The 26,257-nt window shown below is 38.4% G+C and overlaps 1 protein-coding gene across 1 annotated transcript; it reads right to left on the minus strand.

The window, feature by feature from the left end:
* Window positions 1-6,944: 6,944 nt before the first annotated feature.
* On the minus strand, window positions 6,945-24,867 carry LOC137260712 (prophage side tail fiber protein homolog StfR-like). Its single transcript, XM_067798296.1, has 10 exons — window positions 24,855-24,867; window positions 24,062-24,158; window positions 23,608-23,729; window positions 11,270-11,351; window positions 10,731-10,858; window positions 9,845-9,917; window positions 9,181-9,311; window positions 8,421-8,493; window positions 7,931-8,055; window positions 6,945-7,021 (listed from the first exon to the last, which is right to left on the minus strand). Exons 1-10 carry the CDS (start codon window positions 24,865-24,867, stop codon window positions 6,945-6,947), a joined length of 921 nt encoding a protein of 306 aa, XP_067654397.1.
* Between the last annotated feature and the right edge of the window lie 1,390 nt (window positions 24,868-26,257).

Raw genomic sequence — 26,257 nt, forward strand, 5'->3', positions numbered from 1 at the left:
AAGAAAGTGAAAAACCTTATTAATGATCGATAAAATCAAAACAAAACATACAATGTTAAGTGATATTACATTTAATGAAGCCAGAATTTGGCATCAACAGTGTCTATGAGGAACAGACACGTGCCATGTAATGGACAGAGGGTTGGGAATAGCAGAGTTCACAGATACAAGAAGAGTCATTCGTGGAATGTCGTGGAGTCCGGTGAGTATGCGAGGCATGGAAGAACTTGTTCTGGACAGTCAGAAATTCTGGACAATTCGCACTGTGTGGAGACTGGCGTTGTCATGCTGCATAAGTGTTCCCTTGTTGTTACTTGCGGTGTTGAGTATGTGTGTAACAGAAGTTTTCGTAAAGAGTATAAATTCATGTAATAGAACAGTTCAAAGGGAGTTAAAATATTTAGCATAACTGAATTACACAAATATACGCAGTGTTTACTCCCGAAAAATATACACTTATCACCACGTCTAGCCATAATTACTGACACCATGTGTGTTTTTTTCTGTTTATGCAGTCATACGTGTTCATTTTTGGAAAGTCTGTCCCATTTATAATGCTCACCAGAGTTGTTGAGATATCTCTGGTTCAGACATAGTCCACAGCAAGATATTACGATACAAGCAACACTTGTTGTGCAGCGCAGATATGAGTTGAACCAAGTGTTGCTCTAAGGACACCAATAAGACCTGTTGTTTATCTAATCTGTGACGAGAGCACACAATTTAGGTGACTCCAGCATGGGAGTTCTGGGTCCTGGAAAGGTCGCCGTTTCCTGGTTGTCTAGCTGTTTATGATGTGTCAATTACCGTTTATGTCCTGTTAACGTTATGTAATACTGTACTGCGCTCACAGTGACTTCGTGTTGTGTCGCAGTGCGTACCTTGAGGCCAGTTGGTTAACAACGTGTAGCCCATTGTGCAGCATGCCTTAAAAGGATGGTTATTATCTTGTCTACTGCAGACCACTATAGATATTGATAAATGGTTATTTTGTAGGTTAGGAACAGTTTTAAACACTATTATGTTGCAACAAGTTAGTAACGAACAGAGTATGTATATTCTTATATATTGTGAGTGAGTATGTACGTAAGAGAGGAAGGTTTGTTGTATAATTTTCCGTCTTCCTCACACATATCATTATACGTATATAAAGTCAGCTGCCTTAAGGAGAAATTATCTTTAATTAGTGTTAAATTATAAAAATGCAACATATCCCTATTTGAAATAGGGGACACATACGCCTTTAAAAGAATGAATGCCTGGTTTTAACACGCAATAAGCAAGATCAAAGCAGTATTATTACTAGAAATGTGTTCACCGCACACTTGCAAATGTAGCAAATCGAATCGGACCCGGATCTTTGAAGGGAGTGATTTAACCGCTAGGCTACCCCAGCGTCGAGTCTCAGAAATAAGTCCTGCATATAATATATGTTGTTGTTCATGAGCAGTACAATAGTGACATTAACAGCGTTTGGTGGTATATTGTGCAAAATATAATGAAAACCGCTAATGCATACGAGGTCAGTTTAAATATGACTGTCTTTTACACTCGGGAGGGTAAATTCGAAATTTGTTTACTCCGAATGTTTCAAGGTGAATATGTCAGTCGTGATTGAAGCGTCGACACTCACTCAAATGGTGTGGTAACATATTTAGTAATAATGATTAATATAACCAGGATGTCTCGTTATTTCGCGCTAAGATGATCATTTGATTTCAGCTGAAAGGAACGTAAATCTAACACCTGGTATTATCACTATTTAATAGTGATTCATAAACACATTACGTGTCAAGGTATCGCATTTTGACAGGTGTAATACTGCTGCCACAAATATATTATCATGATATTATAACAATTGTACAATCGATTCTGCTTTTAGAAGATTTCTTCTGATGTGGAAAGGGGTTTTGTCGCGTCTATGTGTCCACCGCGTTCTTTGCGGTAATGAGATTAAAATGAAAGATTGTATTGTTGGCATCCATAATAAGTGGGAAAGATACAGAGATGGGAGCTGCCCATTCAACCTTAGCTGTTCTGGAATGACTGTTTGCTCACATGGAATGGCATCTTACCTGATTTATAAGTTATACACAGACTGGGCAGACATAGGGCACACTAGGAACAGATAGATTCGGTGTAACTCTGCTGGTATTTGTGTATGTAGGGAGTGAGTGAGTGAGTTTAGTTTTACGCCACACTCAGCAATATTCCAGCTATATGGCGGCGGTCTGTAAATAATCGAGTCTGGACCAGACAATCCAGTGATCAACAATATGAGCATCGATCTGCGCAATTGGGAACCGATGACATGTGTCAACCAAGTCAGCGAGCTGACCACCCGATCCCGTTAGTCGCCTCTTACGACAAGCATAGTCGCCTTTTACGGCAAGCATGGGTTGCTGAAGGCCTATTCTACCCCGGGGGTGTTTGTAGGGAATCGATTCTTGACAGTGATGCTTTGGTGAATATAGTCAGTCCACCGACACTGGCAAGGCGACTCTGGGGCGAGGGTAGTAAGGATTACAGACTTCACAGGTGGCAGTTACCGACAGTGAACCATCGTCGTAGTAGTGACGTGAATGTCCGTGTGGCAGTTGTGTGGAGGTCACAGGGGGCAGGTAAATGGAAATCACAGCACACAATAGATAACATTTTATCGAATGGCATGCCCTTATATGTTGCTGTATATTTACGTTAGAGGGTATCGTTAATGATGGCGTTCTGCTAACGAGTGTAAATTGTGGGATATTGAAAAGCTGGCAAAAGCTGGTAGAAAAAAAATGCGTTATCAGAGGGATCTGAACAAGAAACACTTGGGTGGTCACGTGATGGACGCCAGTTAGCAGGAGTCGCATCTTTAGTGTTGGGCTCAGACGAGGGATGTGATGGCATGATCGCACCAAACTGTGTCAATAATTATCACGAGAACACTCCACCCATGCTGCCATTCTTTGCACTGTTATCACAAGATGTTTCACAATTCCTCATTTTCCTTTGGGGACAAACAGACTGCTGAAACCATTGCCCAGACGTATGTATCCGAAACATTATACCGTTTAGTATGCCTGAAAGAAATGGGCCAGTTAAAGTCTTGTATGTCCCCGCTAAACAGATCCCCCACGGATAATAACATAACGTATCAACTCAATCAATGATTCGAGACATGAATAAAGAATGCAAATGTGGAACGTAGGCAAAAGTCATTTCAAATATCAAATAGTAATATTTCGACTAAACAAGAACGAGCCTCACTTGATATTTCCTCCTTTTGAATACATGTAAAATGTACATGTCCACATGTTGCCGTGTTGGACTCAGTGACAACCAAGTGGACATGTGAAATGTTCTAATATGCACTGCATAGTAAGGATAGGCTAAACCGAATACGCGTTGACACGATGGCAATGTTCCCTGACTGTACTGTTTTGGTCACGATATGACTAAAATACTGCCGATGTGACTTCAAATGTTAACTCACTCACTCTCCGATTATATAAATTTTGCCCTTGTCTGTCTGGACCGTTACTTAATGAAGCCTTGAGCAATCATCACCCGTCCAGTGACACACTGAACTGTTGTCTTTCTATTCTGAAGGATATACAAAGTACTTAGTTTCAGACTGTGGTTTCGAATTCTGGACTGGACTCCTCGTTCACAAGATATTAGAATTGGAGAAATTAAAAAAGTGTGGTGGAGCATTTGGGTAAAGAATTTGCATATAGAGATAATGACAGAAATACTCGGGGATAAACCAGTATAGGAAGTAACGTTCAGCAGTATCTATAGCAACAAAGAGAAAGTCTGTCCAAAACAGTAGATGGTGGTCGGGAATTTCGTAGACATTCAATATTTCTGCACACCAATGACATTTTTCGATGTGGTTCCAGGTGAGATCCAGTAAATGACAGTGACTTGTAAAGAAATAGGCACTTACGGGCTGTTTTGTGATGTATTTATTGAACCTGGGATAGGACAAGTCCCAGATAGAAAAGGTCCACAGCAAAACTGACGTGAATAACATTTCTCCTACCCATACTCTCATCCCATGTGTACATTTGTAGTTTTCATTGATATAATTGAAGACACTGGAAACAACTTCTGTTACAGCAAGAATATGATCAGTTACAAAGTATCTTCACTTTTTTTGAAAGCCATAAGTGTGTGCTGGTGATGCAGTTTCGAATCCTGGATGGGACCCATCGTTCACAAGGTATTAGAATTGGAGGAACTTGAGAAAGTGTGATCGACCATTTGGACATAGAAACTGTAGTTAGTGATAATGACAGAATTATTCGGGAGATGAGACAGCATAGGAAGTAACGTTCAGCAGTATCTTTAGCAATAAAGAAAGAGTCATTAGATGGTGATACAGAATTTCGTAGACATTCAATATTTCTGCACACCAATGACATTTTTCGATGTGGTTCCAGGTGAGATTCAGTAAATGACAGTGATTTGTAAACAAACAGGTAGTTATGGGTTATTTTGTGATATATTTATGGAACCCGAGATAGAATAGGTCCACAGCAAAACTAACCTGAATAAAATTTTTCCTACCCATACTCTCATCCCATGTGTACATTTGTAGTTTTCATGAACATAACTGAAGACACTGGAAACAACTTCTGTTACAGCAAGAATATGATCAGTTACAAAGTCTATATCTACTGATATATCAAGGATGGAAACTAAAATGCTAGCACTACCCGTACTGGAACCAGAACCATATCACTGTGATTATTCAGTGACTATTGGTTTTAGGGTGTTATTATTGGACTCTTTATTGGACTATCGTTTAAGTTCAACTTGTGAATCAAAACGTGACAGCAATCAAAATGAATAGTCATCCAAACCTTCCAACGTAAATATTCTGTCACTCGATATTAAGTGAGCGGAACTGAGGTAATTATAGACAGATTGGCTATTTGCCTTTTCGGTTTTAATGGCTTCAATCTGTGTGTCTGTGGCTGTAGAGTGAAAAAGGAAATGGACACTGATAATGAATAGGAAATATTGTAAAATAGGAATATTCCTTTCTGTCAACTGGGCGTTCATCTTTCTTCCCTGCAATTCAATATAGGATGCTGCCTCCAACGTCTTGCATCTTTAACTACCCCTTAAATATTGGTATCCATGTAGACACCGGTTAAAATTAGTCCTCAGCAACCCATCCTTGTCACAAGAGGCGACTAACGGAATCAGGTGGTCAGACTTGGTTGAAGCAAGTCATCGTATCCAGGCTTGATGCTTGTGCTGTTGACCACTGGATTGACTCGTTTATTTACAGACCACCGCCAAAATAGCTGGAATATTGCCGATTGCGGCGTTAAACATCAAAACGACAAAGTAAAATGGTTACTACTGGCTTTTGATTTTATGTACGTCCACCTCGTACTCAGGCTCCTGTTCAATTTCCCATATATCGGATTTTATGACACTGATATCTCTGGCCATCTAACTTTTCAGCGTTCGAAGCTCTCGTAATATATTTGCTTTGTTTTCCTTTGTCCTGTTTTCACAGTTTCTGTCTCAATGTTACAAGAGTAGACAATGTGTGTGAAGACAGATAATTCGAAGCCTTTTGTGAGCGAGTGAATGGGTTAGAATTTATCGTCACATCGACAATATTGTAGCCATATCGTGACGAAAACAATTTAATTTAGAGCAATGTTAAAATAATTAAATTGAAAAGGTAAAAAACTGACAGTTAAGGACAGTGAAAACACTAGACTATGACAGACATGAACATAAAACTAGCATTGAAAGCTAAAATATTGTAATTAAAGAGAACAATGTGATATAAAAAACGAACCATAGACCGCCAGCAACTGAAGGTAGATAGCCATACTAGGGTCCATGGCGAAGCTTTTTTTGTGCTTTAGGAGACACATTTTGAGCAGACCCAACTGTTAACGTCCCGTGCTGAGTGCAACTCTCTTTGCCGTTGCAATGTCAGTGTTGATTACAATTACCTCACACTTAACTACAAAATATTTGAAAAAGTTCGTAGACATTTCACATGCAAGACAAGAACATTCCATTGTCCTCTCTAGTTTTCATACGAATGACATTATCAGAATGTTTGGTGAAAATCGCCACATATGTTAGTGTCATCAACATGTGGAAAAAACGTTTAGCCATCCTAGTAGGCGCAAACTAATCTAATTCTAGTGTTCTAATCCCCTTTCATATCACAATTCAAATTGTATGTTGCCGTGCTGTGTACATTACTTACATCATTTAACAAACGCAAATATATTATAAAAAGGAAAAATAAACACCCGGGAACTTTCAGTGAACTCTACCTTTTATTTCAGTGGAACAACCATCAAGGGTTATCTCAACACATCTCTGGGGGTTAAAACACGTAGGTTGAGTCATTTGAGCATCGACCAGATCATGAGGACCCAACAACAGCAAACAGGATGCTTAGATTACAAACCTGACCGAAAGATGCTTTTCACAGTAATTGTTTGACGCCATAATGTTGGTCAGTGGTTACATATAGGATATATAGTCCACGTCATACATAGCAGTCATACAATCTTTTCTGATTATTTTGGAAAGTCTTTTTGAAAATAATTGCAGATCGATACTCAAACCACTCAATGAAAACTGAACACGAACATTGGAAACATGCTATTAATAATACAAACTGCAAACGAGTGATCGAAAATATAAATTTTAAATAGCATATGTCTTATGTCACACGAGATATATTTGCAAGAATGCAGAATGCACAGGAGCGCCAAATTGATCAATCACGGCAGAGATGGGTTATGAGATCTTCGAACAAACACGAATGTCAAGCAGCCAAATCACAGAGGGTAAATCATGAGAATTAGTAGGTAGGAGTGTCAAAGGAACAAGTTGGTAAATCACAGCATACATAATGAGAACTTCGAACAAACTGGAGCGTGAAAAGGTCGGATTGACAGGCGTTACAGGAACACGTGCATCAGAACCGAAACGATCAGTGAAGTCAGCGCAAACGTCACGTGGTCAGCAGCATTCCCACCTGAAACGAAATATAAGTTAAACACATTTTGGAACAACTTGCTTTATGTGTTTTACGCCAATGAAAAGACGCTTCTATGTCTAAGTATGTCATTATGACTTTTAACATCATCTAGGGATGTTAACACTAAGGATGTAACAATAAAGAGCTGAGAAGTTTGTTTTCTACAATAATTGATACTTTGCCGAACATTTGCCCAATAGACGCTGTGACAGCTGTGGGAAATGCATTGTCTCCGGAACAGTAGTATTAACAGTGAGTAGTAGTAACAGTGAGTTGTAATTGAAAGTCACAGCTGTAGCAAATCAGTGAGGTGGTGATGAGAGAGTTATGCTTCAATGCATACTTAAGCAACATAAACACCTGTTGACAAGGACAGTACAATAACCTTGCTTTTACAGACTTATACTTAAAACAGGTATTTTACCTCAAAACGTTGTTTTTGCAATAAAAAGTCGACTGTAGTCCATTTGGTCGAAAAGCGGACCAATGAACTGCAATCTAACTCGAAAACTAATAAACATGAAATACTCATTGAAACAACCTGTTTATTTTTAGGATGAAAATTCTGCATAAAACTCAAGCATTGGTATGATGTTGTGGATTTGATCCTGTCATCGAGTGTTTCATGTTTGCTAGTTTTCGTGTTAGACTGCAATTCATCCGTCCACCTTTGAGACAAACGAGCTATACAGATCGCTAACAAATTAAGATTATCATAAAAAGACGATGCAATATTTGTGCTACAGGCGTGGACTCCAGCTGGATATAAATCATCCCTACAGTAATTGATGCGTATAAAATATGTAGCCATGAATTGAAAAAAACCCACATATTCTGCAATAACAAACAACAGCATTGCATGCGTAAGTACGTTCTGAAACATATGCTCAATACAATGATACTTACATTTGGCAGTGGCTGTTTTTGCTTCGGTGTCAGTCACAAGAGCAGCCTGGGTGGAGCCGGTGGTACACCCTGCCTCGGTACCGGTGGTGATAGCAGAGAGGCAGGTCTTCAGTGTAGACAGAACACTGTCAGAATAGATAACATTGAGCATGATGAAAACTGATTCAACCCAGTCACATCTACCTGCTAGCTCTGTCCCAACGTACGATCACACGTGTCTCACCAAATCAGTACACAAATCAGTTGTGTATTTTGACTTTTGACGCCTCCAGTAAACCATATTGTGTGAGTGAATGAATTAAATTTACACCACGTTAAACGATATTCATTCAGTATCATGACAGGAGAGACCACCAATGGGCTTCTCAAATTGTACTGATGACGTTAATCGAACTCTCGTCTTAGCATGGCGAGCGAACCTTTAAGTATTACGCTATCCCTTCCGCTCTGCCTTGTTCAACTAATAGCTGAGAGACATATTGGCACTCACGTGCAGTAGCTTGTAGCAGAGGCTGCGTCTCCTTTTGCGGCGTTGATCTCACATTGGCAGGTAGCAGTTGGAGCTGAAACAAGTTTTAGATTTATAAGATAATGGCTTCACCTAATCATGGTGTCTTAATATACAATTAACATATATATGTCAGTGTCTACGATCAGGCAATGTGTACAATGACGGAAAACAAACCCCAGTCACTGTACACATCGCCGGATTCACAGAGTCATTGTGTGCGTTGTCTAAACCTTCCACGTATTGTGTACATTGCCTGATAAATAAATCTAATTATTTTACAGATTGACTAATTGGTGAAGAGGGATTATTGAGAAGACAAAATTAGCATGTTCACGGAAAGAAACAAATGCTTATCTTGTCTTTTCAATAATCCCTATTGAATAATTGGGTCCGTTAACCAGGAATGTGCATATACTTCAGATATGATGGATTGAAAACGAAGACAAGTGAAATAAACGTCTTTCAGACATTTTAGAATAAAAACTTACCTTTTGATGGCTTTGCGATTATTTTTTATTTCTCGTAAGTCATATAATTATTCATATTTACATACACTGAAGAGGTTTACAGGCCATTTCCGTTGATCCCTGTAGACGTATTTTACTAACTTGGCCTTCTATCAACAACGCAGATGTAAGTTGGAACAGAAGTGTAAATTCGCTCCTTTCGTCTAAGGTTTATGAGTTATATATATTATGGACTTGTCACATACGTATATGTTTTGAAAGTGATTGATTACCTGCACAGTCACCACTTGGTAGCCCAGCTCTTGCGGTATCAGTAGCGGTTGCAACGGCTCTCTTTGTGGTGCTGCCGTCACAGCCTGCAGCTTGCGCGGTTCTCAGGCAGCTCAGTTCAGTGTTGTAAGCGCTATGATAAAAACACGTACACATCAGAATCAAATCAAACTACCTCTATAAAGTTTATGTTTATATTGTATATGCCTATAAAACTAAAAAAATGAAAGAGAAGTCAAGGTATTTTCAGAAATATTTCAGGGACTGCGCACATCTCGAAATTTGTACATGTATATCAAGGTGTTGCATTTGAGTCTTTCTATCAAGAGCATTTGTTCTATGGCAGACCTCCAAAATGACAAACTGTGATTACTTTGACTCCAGAACTCTGACAGGCCGTAGAAATACGAGAATGAGTAGTTTAATAGTTCATGATGGCAATAGGGTATAGAAAAAAAACGTTCAAGAATTTTCGGCAAAGAGTCATGTCAGTGCAAAACCTCATTATACAACATCCATGTTGTTGTTGATATTTATGACATTTGTATTATTTTGAAAAGATTGCCCTAAAGATGCGTTTGGGGTTTTCATTAGTATCTAAACTAAAGTGATTCTTAAGAATATATATCTTTACTGATATTTTAATCAAATTACGAGTGAACTCACGTGCACTTGTTGGCATTCGAATCAATAGTGGCTTTAGCAGTATTGATCTGACACTGACAGGAGTCGGAGATAGCTGAACATGAAATAAAATTAAAATTAAAATGATGATGATGATGACATGATTCTTTAAATATCAGATGGTCTAAGTTATTCATGTTGACGTTATTCAGTAAACACAACAGAGTTTCCATCCAAACCAGATCGCTGTTTCTTTCCATCTTAAATGCAATACAAACCTAAATGATTACAAGTCACCAGTGAGCTTTCAAGTTAAATGTGGTGTTGTATGTATAACATAAAACGTGACCCGTGGGTGTTACGAAAACGTAAGGCTAAACGTTGGTCTTATGTGTCTCATTCAGTAAGTAACATTCAGCAAACATTTAATTTTGTTGATTTAAATTTAATTCTCTATAACCGTACAGCTTAAACTTAAACCATATAAGAGTAACGCTATTTTTCAGGGCATTATCATTTGCAGAAGGAGGGTAGTTCAAAAGACAGCGGACTCCTGCAAATGATGTTGCCCTGAAAAATAGCGTTTCCGTTATTATAGCTAAAATGAATAGCAGTTTAATGAATTAAGAATGAAAACAACGACATTGATTTAGAGGCATTTACTGCTAACAACAAACGGAGATCACTGACACACATTTTCCAAATAAAGACACGTCATGAAACAATACAGATGAGGCCACTATTCAGAGTGACGACATTCGACGTTGACCTCTGCCCATACTACCAGCCGCCATTGTTTTCCGTGCTCAACAATGTTAGACATCAAGTCGATATTTTCATTACTGTATGTTGTAACTTATGGTATGATTGTTTATTGTGCAATTGTTGTAATTTGAGGAGCCCCAGATAAAGTATAAATGCAACATACCACAGTCTGTTGTCCCCAAACCTGTCATTCTAGCCTCTACGCCAGTTGCTAGATCTACCACACTTGCGGACATATCACAAGCGGCAGCTGTCTTCCCCTTCAGACAGAGTATGTAAGCCTTGGCGGCGCTGTAAATATAACACTATTATCGTGGCAAGATATATTTTCATTCGGGTAATGAATACGAATATGCTTCATTTACTTTTCAGAGGAACTGGTGCCACTAGTAAAATAGGGCCCACTAACCTTTACAATTTTACGTAGTTTGAATACTATGTGACTCTACATAGTCTGCCGTACAGACCATGAAGCAAATATATCCTAAAAAACCCGTGCAACTCTAGAAAATGTGGCAAGTCTACATTCCCCAAGCTTCAGGAAATGAAGAGCGTCTCAGGCCTATCATTACTTTTTAACTATGAACTCTTTCAGTAACATATGTTTATTTCAGAGACTAGTTGTCAGTCTAGATTCTGCAGTGCACACTGTGTTAATTAGAAAGGTTTTTTTTTTTTATTCTACACAGTTGTATTTATTACCTGCATACAGCTGTTGCACCAGTACTTTGGTCCGTCTTCCAGAAATCCTTCTGACAAATGCAGGTTGCCGTAAATTTTGAATCTATGCAACAAGAAGAAACACGGTACAAATCCTGATCAGACCTTATAGGGATACCTATATTTGTGCGCATACCATACCGTACGCGACTGGATGTGATAGTAGGAGTGCCTATTATGTTAAGTTCCTTTCACTTTGCCTCTAATCCAGAGTTCCAGATAAGGCGCGTATTTGCGTATTTTACACAATTACAAATCATATTTACTCAATTAATTATAAATCTGGGAGAAAACAAAATCACCTAACACCCAATAGGTCTCTACTACTTAACGTACTACCCATGCTTGCCATAAAAGGTGACTAAGCTTGTCGTAAGAGGCGACTAACGGGATCGGGTGGTCAGGCTCGCTGACTTGGTTGACATATGTCATTGGTTCCCAATTGCGCAGATCGATGCTCATGTTGTTGATCACTGGTTTGTCTGGTCCAGAGACTGCCGCCATATAACTTGAATAGTGCTTAGTGCGACGTAAAACTAAACTCACTCACTTTACGTACTTTACTCATTGAACTAAATTGGATTGTGTATGATAATTCGCCCGTGGCGCCTGAACCCTGCAATAGCGTTAGCAAAGGTTAAGTGATGTCTTTATATAAATATGCTATTGAAACCGTAACCACTGTCCTGAGTTTACTGTCGTAGTCACATGACTTCAATGTTGAATGTTTTGAAAAGGGCTGCGCGAGACAGGAAAACGAGTGTGAGTCTCATAAGTGTGTGTGTGACTCATAAGAAAAACAAAATTGTAGACAATTTCGAGGCAAATAAACCCAGTGAAGCCAATTGTTATGCTCAAGACATAATCAGTGACATTATTGATATATTCCATGTGGCTCAATGGTTATGTGCAGACATTATATCTAACCTGATTGACACGGTGAATGTAGTAGCAAAGAGAACACGACACATCTGTGATCATGTCCCCAAACCAAGTTTGATGCTTGATAAAAGTACTGACAATACTGTTGATAACCCAGCTAACACGCGACGTTCCCACAACGTTATGTTTACGTCAGGATTTGGTTACGTCGGGAAATGACGTTATTAGGACGTTATTAGAACCTTGCCGCAACGTTACACATTACGTTCTCGCTACGTCCTTGCAACGTATTTTTCATACTTTGGTGTAACGTACTCGTAACGTTGTGAGGACGTTCGTTTTATATATTTTGTTTACTTGACCTATTAGAAGATGTTTGCATTTGCAGTTGACCATCTAATTAGTTATTAAGACGATAATGAATCTAGAACAACTTTTGAATAGATTTGTTTTGTTTGCTTTGTTAAATGCGTTCAGCCGAGGAAAATGTATAACTTCATGTTTGAAGGTTATGAGAATGTCATTTACAGACGTTGTCACAACGTTACACTTTACGTAACCAGGACGTCGTAACAGCATGTATTTCAGACCAAGCTGCAACGTTCGTATAACGTTATAAGGACGTTCTGTCCACGGCATGCCAGCACTGACCCATTGGAAAACCGTTACATTTTATTCTCCTCATCCCGGAGCTTACTTGATGGAATATCATATTTAACAGGGTCGAAGCATGTGATATATATATTTTTAAAATTACCATATAGATTTAGCTCTTCAGTATGTAATGAAGTTTATTCATAGCATTTACTTTATTTTTGTTTCCAGTCCTACAGGGTTCTGTCTGTTCCTCACTTTTAAAAGGGGCCCATCGCCATAACAGTGAGTATTTTGTGTATTTTCTATAGATTGGTAAAGTATATGTATTAATTCAAAACGTACTCATTGAGAATAATGAAATAGACTCATGATTAGATCTATTTACTTGTCCTACTTTTTTACACAAATCCGAAATTCAAAGCGTCATTTGATATGTGTTTTGAACTGTAAAAATCGGAAAATTACTCGGAGTTCTGAATTTCTAAATAGCATATTAATGATCACTGACATCAGTATTTCGTGAAATCACCAATGATAATTCTGAAACTTTCCCGATGAACCTAGACTCTGCTGGGATGTTTTCGAAAATACATGCTAACACTAAGTGCGTTTAAAATTTCCGCCATTTTGGATGCTGAGTAGTGTTTACATACCATATCGTACGTGGATTCAGGGTAAGCGATTTTATTCTTTGAGTGTTTCTGTTTGTTTGAATAATATTTACATAAATGTTGTCATATTGAATGTAGTATAGCACATTTGAAACCGTTACTTGTTGCACAAGTGTTATTAAACGTAGGCATAACTGTCGCATGCCCCAAGGCTGTACGGAGGGCTAGGCCCATGTATGTAAATCTATCCTTCAAAGAGGCAATTCTAGATAAGAGGACGTCTGCCTTGTGAAATACCATTCCACTCCCTCTCCCAACCCACGTGGTTATCTTTTCTCATACGCTTCTCTTGCCATAGATGGCCGAAAATTTACTATTTCATCATGTATATTCCATTGTCAGCTGCAACAAATGCATCATTGATTTCCCCATATATCTTAGAATCAAATTACAGCTGGGCTTTGTCACCAGTACCAAGGGTCTGAATAAAACGAAACGAAAGATTTTGGGCATGAAAACGAACGCTGTGCTCGAAAGACTCTGCTTGTTTGAAATGAAAACAAACGAAAATTCCGATTTTACATGAAGTAACATTTTCGGAAATTTTCAAACATCTAGCCGTCTAATCATTGCTTACAATGGCTCATTACGCTTAATATATTCAGGGGAAGAGTATCGTAGCAGGAAATAGCAAATTAAAAATAGATACGATGCAATAATTTGATAATTCATAAAAAAAACTGTCGTGTCAGCGCAGCGTGACGCAAAATCACGCTGAACGACAGCGGTAATTATCGGCATTTCTGGCTTCTTTCGCCATTTACAATGTAAACGATAAAAAACATAGAAATACACAGATAGTCAGAATATTTCTGATTACTTACATCTCACTTTTATGTACAAAACATCCCTAAATCAAGGAAAGAGTGCTCTCAAAATCCTGTGTAGCCATGTCAGCGAGGCAGCCATTTTGAAAGAAATCGGCCCTCGATAGTGATGTCACACGTAAACATCGTTGCACATGTTAGGCAATTTCTTGGAGGTGAAGCTCGGTTAAACAAGAGTAAACACAATGGCCATATCATTCCGACTGCACTTTCAGCATTATGATTTATATTTTTCGTTCAGATACTTTTTCATGAAACTAATTTCAGTAACTACATATATCCTTGTTCAACATCATATCATATGTGGATATAGGGGATGCGTTTTCATTCATTGAAAGCTTTTGATTGTTTGAATATTTACACGGGAAATTGACTCAGTAAGTGTACTGCAGGATCTATCACAGTTTAAGCCTATACACAACTGTTAGAGGATCACACGTAGCCATTACTGCAACATGTGCTTTAGTTCCCGTGATGTACAATATTCAATATGCTGGGACAAATATTGCAGTTTCATATGAACAGGCTAATAAATGGCGATTTGATTCAAACTTATAAGTAAAACTGACAATATTAATGAAAATGATATGTACATTTTCTGTGTAATTTTATAGCCGCACGAAGATCCAGGATCACGCGAGTGACAACCGTCACTTTTCAAATCTTCCGAAAATGTGCACCTGAAAAACAACACAATTACAAAACAACACAATAACAAACAAACAAAAAAACTCCTCGGCATTCAGGGTGTCAAAAATGTATCGGCATGTTCTAATCTTGTGCTTTTGAATAATATTAGGTCTTAGGTAAACTATTCTTTTTATCAGATGCACGCTGCCGCTGGGAAGATGAGGAAGTGCAAGTCTAGAATGAAACGTTTCTTAGCAATGTATTATACTGGAATAAATGGTTCAGTGTAAACAAAAGAAGCATCTCTGTTATTTGTTATTAGGGCTCAAAGTAGACAGTTTCGAAAAGTGAGTGAGTGAGTTAAATTTTATCGTCACATCGGCAATATTGCAGCCATATCGTGACGGGAACAAGTAAGAATGACATTGTAGAATGAAAGAATATACGAAACTAAAACCCTGTTGACGGAGAACAGTAAAACCACTAGTATATATCACAGATATCCATCTAAGAATAGTAACTAGTTATAAAACAGTTTAATTATAGAGGACAATACAACATAAAAATGGACTATAGATTGCCAACAACTGAAGGTAGATCACCACACTAGGGGCCATGGGGACTTACATTACTTTAGCTACCTGCATGGTTCCTAGCTAGATTTACACCATCCCCTCAGTTGTTAGCAATTTAGGCACGTCTAGCCATGCATTTAAAAGGACACACATATTACGATTAAAATATCAGAGAGTTTGAATTTACTTGGAATGTTTGTGGACTTACGTACCCTCTCAGGAGGACAATAACTTTACACTACTTTAACCCCCCTCGAAGATAGAGCCACTAACAATCTTTGCTATCAATTTAAACCTCCGATCATAAAATATTTATCTATTTACAAATCCGTTAGCAAATCCAATTGTTTTTAAAATGCAAAAATTAAACGAGAACTTATGTTACTAAAAAGATCTTTCATAGTTGGTGATTTGAAATATTTATCCCTTGTGATGGAATATTCGACACAGTCAAGCAAGACATGCTTGACTGTGATTATTTCATCACAAGGGATACAAAATGGAGGATCCTCACCTTTCAATAAATATTCATGTGTATATCTCGTATGGCCAATACGACATCGCCGCAGGATGACCTCTTCAAATCTTGACTGGCAACCCAAATAGGTATAACCAATAGAAGGTTTTATTTGCATGTAATTTATTAACGCCCACCTGGGTGTCCCACTTCTTCTGCATCAGATCATGGATATAAAATCTAATGGAAGCTTTATAATCAGTGTATGGAATAAGAAGTGGTGTCACAGATTTGTTGAGAGCTGCCTTGGCAGCAAGATCAGCCATTGTGTTCCCGGAAATGCCTACGTGGCTGGGTAACCAACAAAAGACGATGTCGTATTGGCCAGTAGCAAGATCATTATGCAATTCAATAATTTCAATTACAAGTGGATGTTTGCAACAAATATTTTGAAGAGCCTTAAGGCAAGAAAGAGAATCTGAATAGATTATATACTGTTTATGCATCAGACGGTGGCGCAGTTGCTTGTGCCACTGTCACTGGACCCAGAACAATATCTTCTAGATTGCCAGATAACAGCTCTATTTTTACTGCTGAAGCTAACGCCATCTTAATGGCTCTTAAGATTTGATATGCGGCAGAAAAGTTAAATGTGAGTCGAAAGTCAGACCTAAGAACTTGGCCTTCTTGACAATTTTGATGGGAGTGCCATTTAAGAAGAGTTCTGGGTCCTTGTGTGGTTTATATTTGCGGCAGAAATGTATACAATTGGTTTTTGATTTAGAAAATTTAAAGCCGTTTTCAAGACACCATTTGTTTATTTTGTTTAAGCACAGTTGCAATTGCCGTTCAATAGTATGCATATTTTTCCCACGACAAGAAATATTAAAATCATCCACAAAAAGTGAACCATCAACTGAATCATTTACAACTTTAGCTAAACTATTGATCTTGATACTAAATAAAGTGACAGACAAAATACTGCCTTGTGGGACACCCTGATCCTGATGGTAATGATCAGATAGGGTAGAATCCACACGGACTTGAAACTGCCTGTCAGTTAAAAACTGTGATATAAACTGAGGCATACGGCCAAAGTCACTAGCCACTATAAACTAGCCACTATAAAGCCACTATAAACCAAAGTCATGTAAGTCGTTTAAGATGCCGTGCTTCCAGGTGGTATCATAAGCCTTTTCTAAATCGAAAAAGATCGACACTGCATGTTGCTTGCTGATAAAGGCATTCTTGACAAATGACTCCAGTCGAACTAAATGGTCAACGGTACTGCGATTTTTACGAAAACCACATTGGATATTTGTGATTAAATTATTAGATTCCAGGTACCAAGTTAATCTGTTATTGACCATGCGTTCCATGGTTTTGCAAACACAGCTAGTCAAAGAAATGGGCCTAAAATTTGATGGATCGGTATGGTCACGTCCAGGTTTGGGAATAGGTATAACTATGGCATCGCGCCAGGATGGAGGAAATTTACCTGATGTCCAAATGTCATCGAAAATATTCAATAGTGTCTCTAAACAGCATTCTGGTAAGTGTTTTAGGAGCTGATAATGTATACCATCAGTTCCTGTAGCAGTATTATGGGATTGGTCGAGAGCAGTATGAAGCTCATGAATAGAAAAGATTTCGTTATAATCTTCCCCGTTATCTGAATGAAAATTGAGAATTGTCTTTTCCTGCTGTTTCTGGTATGTTTGAAATTGAGGAACATAGTTAGCTGAGGAAGAATGTTTCGCAAGTGTTTCACCCAGTTTATTTGCGATATCAGATTTATCCGTCAGCAGTTCATCTCCGCATTTGAGATGGTGTATGCTTGATTTGCTACCCTTACCTTTAAATTTCTGGATCATATTCCATACCTTTGACATTGGCGTTCGTGAATTTATCTTCGAGACATAATTTCGCCATGATTGGCGCTTGTTTGGCTTAAAAGTACGCCGGGTTTTTGCATTGAGTATTTTAAATTTATTCAAATTATGGACCATTGGATGACGACGGAAATATTGCTCAGCCTTCTTCCGTGCCTTCCTAGCTTGTCTGCAGTAAACCAAGGTTTACGTATGTGGGGAATGATAGAGGATTTCGGAATACATTCATCAGCTATTTTGTGAAGCCTATCGGAAAAGAGCTCTATCGAGTCGGGAACATCAATGAAATCATCTGGTGTTAGCTTTTCTGAACAAAGAGTTTCATATCGAGCCCAGTCTGCTTTAGCAAAATTCCATCTCGAAGACGGAGGAACATCAGATGGTGTAATTGACTTTAATACAGTAGGAAAATGATCGCTACCACAGAGGTCATCATGAACTGACCATTCGAATTCATTGAGTAAATTGGAATCAACAGCTGATAGGTCCAAGCAGGAATACGAGCCAGTTCCAGGGTGTAGATAGGTTTTAGTACCATCGTTAAAAAGGCATAAATTGTTATTTGAGAAAAAATCTTCAAGTAATTTTCCTTTTGCGTTAGTGTCATTACCGCCCCAAAGTGGGTTATGACCGTTTAAATCACCCATTATTACACAGGGTTTGGGAAGTTGGTCATAAAGTGCCTGAAGATCAGACTGGTGAAGAGAATAGGACGGTGGGATATACAAAGAACACAAGGTGAAAACAATATTCAGTGTCAAACGTACTGCAACAGCTTGGAGAGGGGTGTTCAGAGAAACTGGACTGTGAATTACCCCCTGTCGTACCAGAACAGAGGCACCTCCGGTTGCTTTGTCACCTGCAGGTGAAAAGTAATGGTACGAGTCGTACTGTCTTAAATTTAATGTATCAGTTGTTTCGAGGAAGGTTTCTTGTAAACAAAAAGCTGATGGTTTGTAAGCCTGGATTAATAGCTGGAGGTCATTATAATTGTTCCGAAGTCCTCTAACATTCCATTGTAATAAACAGGTGGAGGAAGTCATGGTGGTTTAACAGGAGATCGTGAATGAGGGGAAGGTCCTCTGCACTGTAATGGAGAGGTTTCCATATCTAGAGGTTCAAAGCTGTTACGAACCTCGACAGCATTGTTCAAAGATACGTCAATGTGCTTAAGAGCTTTTGCTTCTTTTCTTTTATGTTGTTTTCTTTCTGCTTTGGAAAAGACAGTTATGTTTGGTTCAGTTTTTTCCCAGTATGGGGTTCTGGCACAGATTCTGGTCTACGATCAACTGTTTGAGACTGGGGGGTAGATGGTACATCAGTCTGCGTGTCAGATGTTGAAGTTACTGCACTGAGCGAGTAGAGGAGTGTTTGCTGATCGGTGACCCAGCTAATGGCTGTCTGGCACACACTATCCACTTTTTGGATAGAAGAAGAAACTGCGACAGAATATGGCTTTGTTAAATTGTTGTTTTGTGTCTGGTCGGCAACTAATTTTTTGGCGTCCCAGAAAGAAATGTTGTTTGAATATTTGATTTTAATAATTCTAGATTCTTTCTCAAACACTGGACATTGCTTAGAGTAAGACATATGCTCACTACTACAGTTTGCACATTTTATGGCATTTGTACATTCAGTGTTCTCGTGATTTCCACTGCAGCGGGAACAAATTGGGGAGTTGTTACAAGAACTTGCCCCATGACCAAAATGCTGACATTTAAAACGACGGAGTGGATTTGGGATATATGTATCCACACCGATGTTAAGATATCCAGCTTTGATGGATTTTGGTAGTTTGGCTCGCGCAAAGGTAAACAGATAGGTGGTAGTAGGGATAACCCTGTCATTAACTTTCCTAGTGAAACGTTTCACGGATGTCACCCCTTGAGTCTTGAGTTCTGCCTCAATCTCCTCTTCTGACATGTCAGACATTTTGAACGATCTCGAACAATGCCTCGACACGAATTTAATGTCTTGTGGACAGATACAACAATCTCAGTATCAGCAAAATGGTTTGCTTTGAGCAAATTTAGAGACTGCTGCCTTTTAGCACATTCAATCAACAAAGAGCCAGAACGGAGACGAGTAATATTTTGCACAGTGCCACATATTCCTTCCACAGCCTTAGAGACAACAAAAGGGATTATCTTAAGCGGGAGACCCTTAGCACCTTCCACAACCAGAAATCGTGGCCATGACTCTACATTTAAAACAGAACTTTCATCATCAGAAGACGAAATAGTGTCTATATCAATATGACGTCTTTTAGTTGAGTACCGAGAACCAGTGATTTGTGGGGAGTCCATGTTGAAGGTAATACTCAAGCAATATCAACACAGGTAGCAAATATTGCCAAACAGAATACAAGTTAGGTTGGTTCAGACCCTACATTTATTTGATGACAATTTGAACCTGGAGGTCAATAGTGCCAGATTGGCCCATGAGCCACCGCCTTCTGGCATAAGACTCTAAGCAGTTCAATCAATAAATAGTGTATATATTTGACATAGAAACGGCCAATGCCCAATAATAGTTAAATGTGCAAAATACAGTCACCATGCACAGGGCTTGGCGTGACCAGCCGATTGATAGAATCGGGCCGATTCTACCACCCGTCTAGGTGAAGTAAGGGCCGAAGTGGTGTGTTGAGCAACAGGAGCGCGGTTCCAGGCTCCTGCTGCCCTCAACCACCACGGGACGCAACCCACGGCAAACGGGTTGGTGGACCAAATATCCCCCCGGGTCCACAACGGGGGTGTCGGCGAGCTCTTGGCGTTACCCAGCACCCACCACGAGGAGGTGGCTCGCCACGGGTGCCCAGTTTCGAAAAGTCCTAACCACACATTTATAACTGCCGAAATAAGGTTTCAAACAGTTGATCACTTGACCCTTTTTCAGCATTTTTGAATCTAACAAAAAGACAATGGAAACTATGACTTTTAGCCCTGGATATTGTTATGATCATGGTGACAACAACCCAGAAACCTCACACAGATATTTATCCTAAGACTACTGTAAGTTCTGAGTACGTATATACCCAAAAAAACTATAAATAACGTCGTGATAACGTTATGTTTATGACGTCACGGGGACGTTATTTTTGGGTCGTATGAACGTAGAAAATATATTATAACGTTGTGAGGACGTGTTTTCGACTCAACAAAAAAGACGTAATGGGAACATTATATGCTGACGTTCTGGGGACGTAAACGTAACGTTTAGACAACGTCCTCAAAATGTACTTTTGTTAGCTTGGAAACGTTTATCAATCTGTGTTTGACGTGATGGAGAAGGCGTTATAAGAGTCTTATTGAACACACATTTAGATGCTGGCTGCGCAACTACAGTGGTAAACTGTGTGGTCCCTCAGTTTGAGAAGCTTGGAATAGACATGTCAAGATGCACTTCTTACAACTGGTGGTGCAGCAATCATGATAGGCAAACGCACAGGTGTTTGGACACAAAGGAAGGCAAAATATTCTCCATTTTGTACTCAGACACACTATGTGGCACACAGGTTGAATTTAGCATGTGTGGATTCACTAAAAAAGATTGATTATTTGGTTAAATTCAAATTTACAAGTGTTTATCTTTGCTTCGAGTAAAAGGACGCGGGTATTAAAGCAAAGACAGACCTTATTAGAGGAACCAGAAGTGTCAGTGAAAGAGCCATTCTTCATCAGATGGCTTGGTCTGGAATCTGCAGCTGAGGCAGTGTATCATTGTCACTCATCCATTCTGACAACACTCTCTCAATTTGCGGAAAGAATGTTTATTCTGCAAAGGGACTGCATAAGTACAAAGTGGCCTTGACAGCTGCTTTTATGTTCTTGGATGTTCATTCAGAACTGACTGTTTTAAGTTGTGAATTGCAGAAAGAGAACATTTTGTTCGGTGAGTTGCAACCTTTGCTTGATGGCATTTGAGCAAGCTGGAGTGTATGCAAAGCAGTGATAGTCAGGCCCTGACTGATGTGAAGACAGAAATTGCCATCGAAGAAATTGATGATGCACTGATTGTCAAGTACTGCGGTAAAATGGTAGCCTACAAGAGAACAATGGATGCAGAATTCACAAATCTAAGAAATGAATATCTGAAATTTTTTTGTAAAAACATACGAGGGAGGTTCAAGGAAAAATGCATGCAGATGTTTAATGAATTTAGCAAGGTACTCGAACATGTTACAGTTTGCGCCACTGAAGATGATAAGTGTACATCAATGTTGAATGCGAACGGTCATTCAGTGCTCAAAACCGTTTGAAAAAAATACGTTCAGATCCTCCCTTACATCCAAAACTCTTGCTATCTTGCTTAAGATAAAAATGCTTGGGCCAAATGTGCACCAATTCAATTGTACACAAGCAGTCCAGCACTGGCATAGAAGTAAAAGAAGAAGAAAGGTTAGAATGAGCACTGAATTCAAAACAAGACCTGCAAAATTAAAGAAGCTGAATAAGCAAACACATTGTTGACATGTTACTAGAGACTTATCTGAAGGCTTTCCATATTTCAGAATAATGAAGACAAGTTCAAACTGTCTTTAACGTGGATTGTTTTGATATAAATTGGAGTTGAACCACATACATAGGTTCAGAGAAAGTAATTATGTAAATTACAAATGAGTGTCTATAGATTTATCATGTAACTGCAACATACGAAATTACAGGTAGCGCGTATATACATTGTTAAGATTTTTCACATATCGGCCTTAGGGCCACATGTACAAATAAACTGTCTGCCTGTCTTTCAAAATACACAGGAGTTATGACTGTAAATTGTTTTATTTTCCATAGTATGTGCATGTGATCTGCATATTAAACTTTAGGGATTGTCTGATTTACAATTACAAAATATGTGCTGATTATTTGACAATGTACGAAGTACTAACAGTTTAGGTCCATTGACAAACATTTGTATTTACATATTTAGAAGTGTTAATCACCCAATAAGGACAAACTGTGTAAAAGTACTCAATTCTTTAAACTAGTGGGAGTACTCAGAATGCTAGTTACTCCCAAAAACCCCAAACAAGTACTCATACATAAACAGACATGGGAGTAAATACCCAACTGCTTGAAAAATTATCTGGAGCTCTGTAATATTACTTTCGCTGTCGCTTAACTCTCCAACCCCAGGTAGTCTTGGGCAAAAATATCTTCCCTATCGAATTTAATTTGGGTATTCAATAAACGGAGGTGATGTTCATAGCCCCTCGTAACGTATTTTTGGGGTATTTTTAAATATTAATCTAGTGTGAATTTACTGCATAAAAGTTCATTATTTAAAACTGCCTGTTTTAATAAAAGAAAATATTTTTTCATAGATGTATTTTTCCTGTCTTTAAGGACCTAATTAATATGTCAAACCCTACATACTGCCATGAAACTTGACTTTCATGTTTTATTTTTATATTCAGTACTGAAATATCTTTATAAAAACACATAATGAATAATAAACGTATACAATTTACTTTTAAGAGAACCGTTAATGACATTGCCTTATATAACCGATGCCAGAAGGGGGCGCCTCTTCTAAAATACACGCGCTGGTGACACGCGAATTATATTAACTAACTAGATTCGGAACAGCTTTTACTACAAAGTGATACCAACTTTAACAATGTCTTGACATTTTGATATTTTGTGCCCATAATCTGTAGGGTTGCGTTGTGATTGGTGGGGGGAATCTCGTGTTGATATTACAACATTAGATTCGTCATCTATACATAATATTTTTGTTTGTAATAAAATACGTCAGTGTTTTATACATATACAATTATGTCAACATACCTGTACTACAAGTAGCGTCACTATAGTCAGTCTCAATAGCTGCAGCATCAGCAGCTGCAAGCGGACATCCGGCGTCAGTCTTCACCGAAGTCTCCAGACAAGTAACATACGTCGCAAGTGCACTGTGAAAGAGCCACACAATACCCAACACAAGTCAAAGGCTATGTTCAAGAAATTTGGGTTTGAACCTTGCTAGTAGAAAGTTCAAGAGCAAGCTGTGTACGTGAAGTTATTGAGTGAGTAAGCGAGTTGAAATTTATGGTTACCTCAGTAATACTTTAGTGGATAGGTTCTGCATTTAATACAAGATGGAAAAACTGCAAAATTGCGTATCACAGGTATATTCTACTCCTACGTTTGAAACCCCAAAGGCAAACATACAGTAGGGGTATCTCCAATATAATCTATGAATGAAAGTGTATGTTGTAGTCTCGTTTATATGAAGTAAACATACGCGCATTTCGCTGTATCGTCCGCGGCAGAACCCTTCGCTGTAGTATAATCAGATTTACAATCCTCACATGATTTCGCCACAGTTGCTGGGAGGTAAACTGAAAACCAAAACTGTAGTTGAATGCATGTGGGTACGGCCAATGCTCTGGAGTGTTATAAGATGTAACACACATCCTAGTAGGTCAACCGAGTAGACAAACGTATGCTTATGCACATACTGTACTTATGCAGTATGTATCCTCGTCCACAATGTTTATATTTTCTCCCACTGTATATTTTCAAGTTGATTTGTTCTTTTGACGGATCAAATGAAAATTATTTTATGAACATATAAACCCTTTCGGTTTGACTTGACATTTTCACGTGTTGCATTTGTGTTGAGATTTGAAATATGTTATTTCCTTTCTCACTGCATCAGAAACTATGTCTTGTACTTTCCATAGATCGTAATAATTTTAAAATAACTCAGTGTTAATTATCACATAATAAGAACAGAGAGTATACATAAAGCATGTTTCCATGGTTTGTACACAAATATTCAAACCAATAGAAAAGTTTGTTTTTCTCTAAAATTGCAATAGCGGGGTCGCGAGGATGTCACTTGGTCGATAGGGTGGGGGTGTAACTTAAAAAGAAAATCTGAAGAGGTTTCACCAACATATAACTTGTGGTTCCATGGCCAGTTACAAAGCAACATTTTCCGATATGGTTTTGCATAACATTTCACACAAAAGATAAACACAGCTCCACTTGAACATATCCACGTTTTTGTCTGCCTATTTCTCCTGTTTTACTGACATCCGACATCTGCTAATCTGCGCAGATTTCAGTCCTTGTCAGTTGAGTTTGTGATGTACTTGCGTAGTGTGAAGTTTAACAAAAACAGTTACCAGATTTGCATATTGTTTCAAAAGACTCAGACTAAATCAAACTCCATAACAATCATCCGGTTATTTCATTTAAACTTTGGAATAACATCGACCACAACAACATACAACGAACCCCTTAAAATCTATTATTTGTTTTAGTTTTAAATAACATCAAACAGATACAAATCTTATTAACAGAAATGATACTATCAACTGTATTCCTTTTATTTATTTTACAAACGCCCACGAATCTTTTGGAATACGTACGTGTTTTGTCTACGCAATTCACCAACAGCCAATACAAGTTAATATAAAGAGAAAATACATCTGTTGGTCCAAGATCGGAATATCAGTTAAGTTGCATACTTGAACCTTAAATAATCTGGCGTGATTTACAGTTTGGTTTCCTTTCACTAACACATATCCACAAATAAAATTTCAGTTCGATATGACGATTAGAAACAATGAGGTGAATAAAACGTTCACAAAATCAGCTCATATCAGCATTCGTGTATATTTAAAATGAGAGTAGGCTTTACTCTTTCAAACTTCATTTTGAAAATAAAATACCATTTATGAAATGTGCTCATGTCAAAGTTCGAAAGACAATAATTTATTTACGAATTTTATGTAATATTTGGCGCATAACATGAACTATTCGAAAGTGGCGGTAACTGTTCCTGTACTACCGCGCGTCATAGAAAAAACGCGATAGGCAAACAAGCAGGATACATCGATGAAAAGCTAATCTATCACCATGAAAACTTTTATTTCATTTGGTTGAGGAATTACTGGGGAAATCGCGAAAGACCGCTAAAATATGGCGATAACTGGTCGCTAGTCAGTACTATTTCGTTATGGAAGAAAAGGAAAAAGATGGCGGCAACCAAACGTGCATGTCTAGTAATAACAGTATTACCAAACACAAAACATGGACCAGCTTCAATAGCTTTACATCTTCGTTTGTGAAACCTTTAGAGTCTTTAAACCATGCAAACGAGGCAACACATCTAACAAGACGACAACCTGACGTTATTTACACGTGTCGGTAATTGTTCAGATGAAATATATGACGTTTCCACAAATGCATGGACCATTTACGAGTTTCAGTAGCCACGGTGACGTCATTTCATTACCGTTATCATACTACAGTGTCTACTTTGTCACAAGTTTGAGCTGATAAATCGTCATCACCCTGTGTTGATATTAGACATAAATGAAAATGTGACAGAACTATGACGAAACGACAGGATACGTCTCAATCACACTAAAAGCATGGAAAAACACAGATTCTCAAATAGTTATTTACAATGAATTCGTTCTTCCTT

Source organism: Haliotis asinina, chromosome 14 (assembly GCF_037392515.1).
Source record: "Haliotis asinina isolate JCU_RB_2024 chromosome 14, JCU_Hal_asi_v2, whole genome shotgun sequence".
NCBI lineage: Eukaryota > Metazoa > Mollusca > Gastropoda > Lepetellida > Haliotidae > Haliotis > Haliotis asinina.

Coding starts and splice junctions, on each gene's coding strand:
- LOC137260712 (XM_067798296.1), bottom strand. Junction 11,352..23,607: donor TGACGCTACTTGTAGTACAG/GTATGTTGACAT, acceptor CTTGTTGCATAG/ATTCAAAATTTACGGCAACC. Junction 8,056..8,420: donor TCTGCTACAAGCTACTGCAC/GTGAGTGCCAAT, acceptor CTATTCTGACAG/TGTTCTGTCTACACTGAAGA.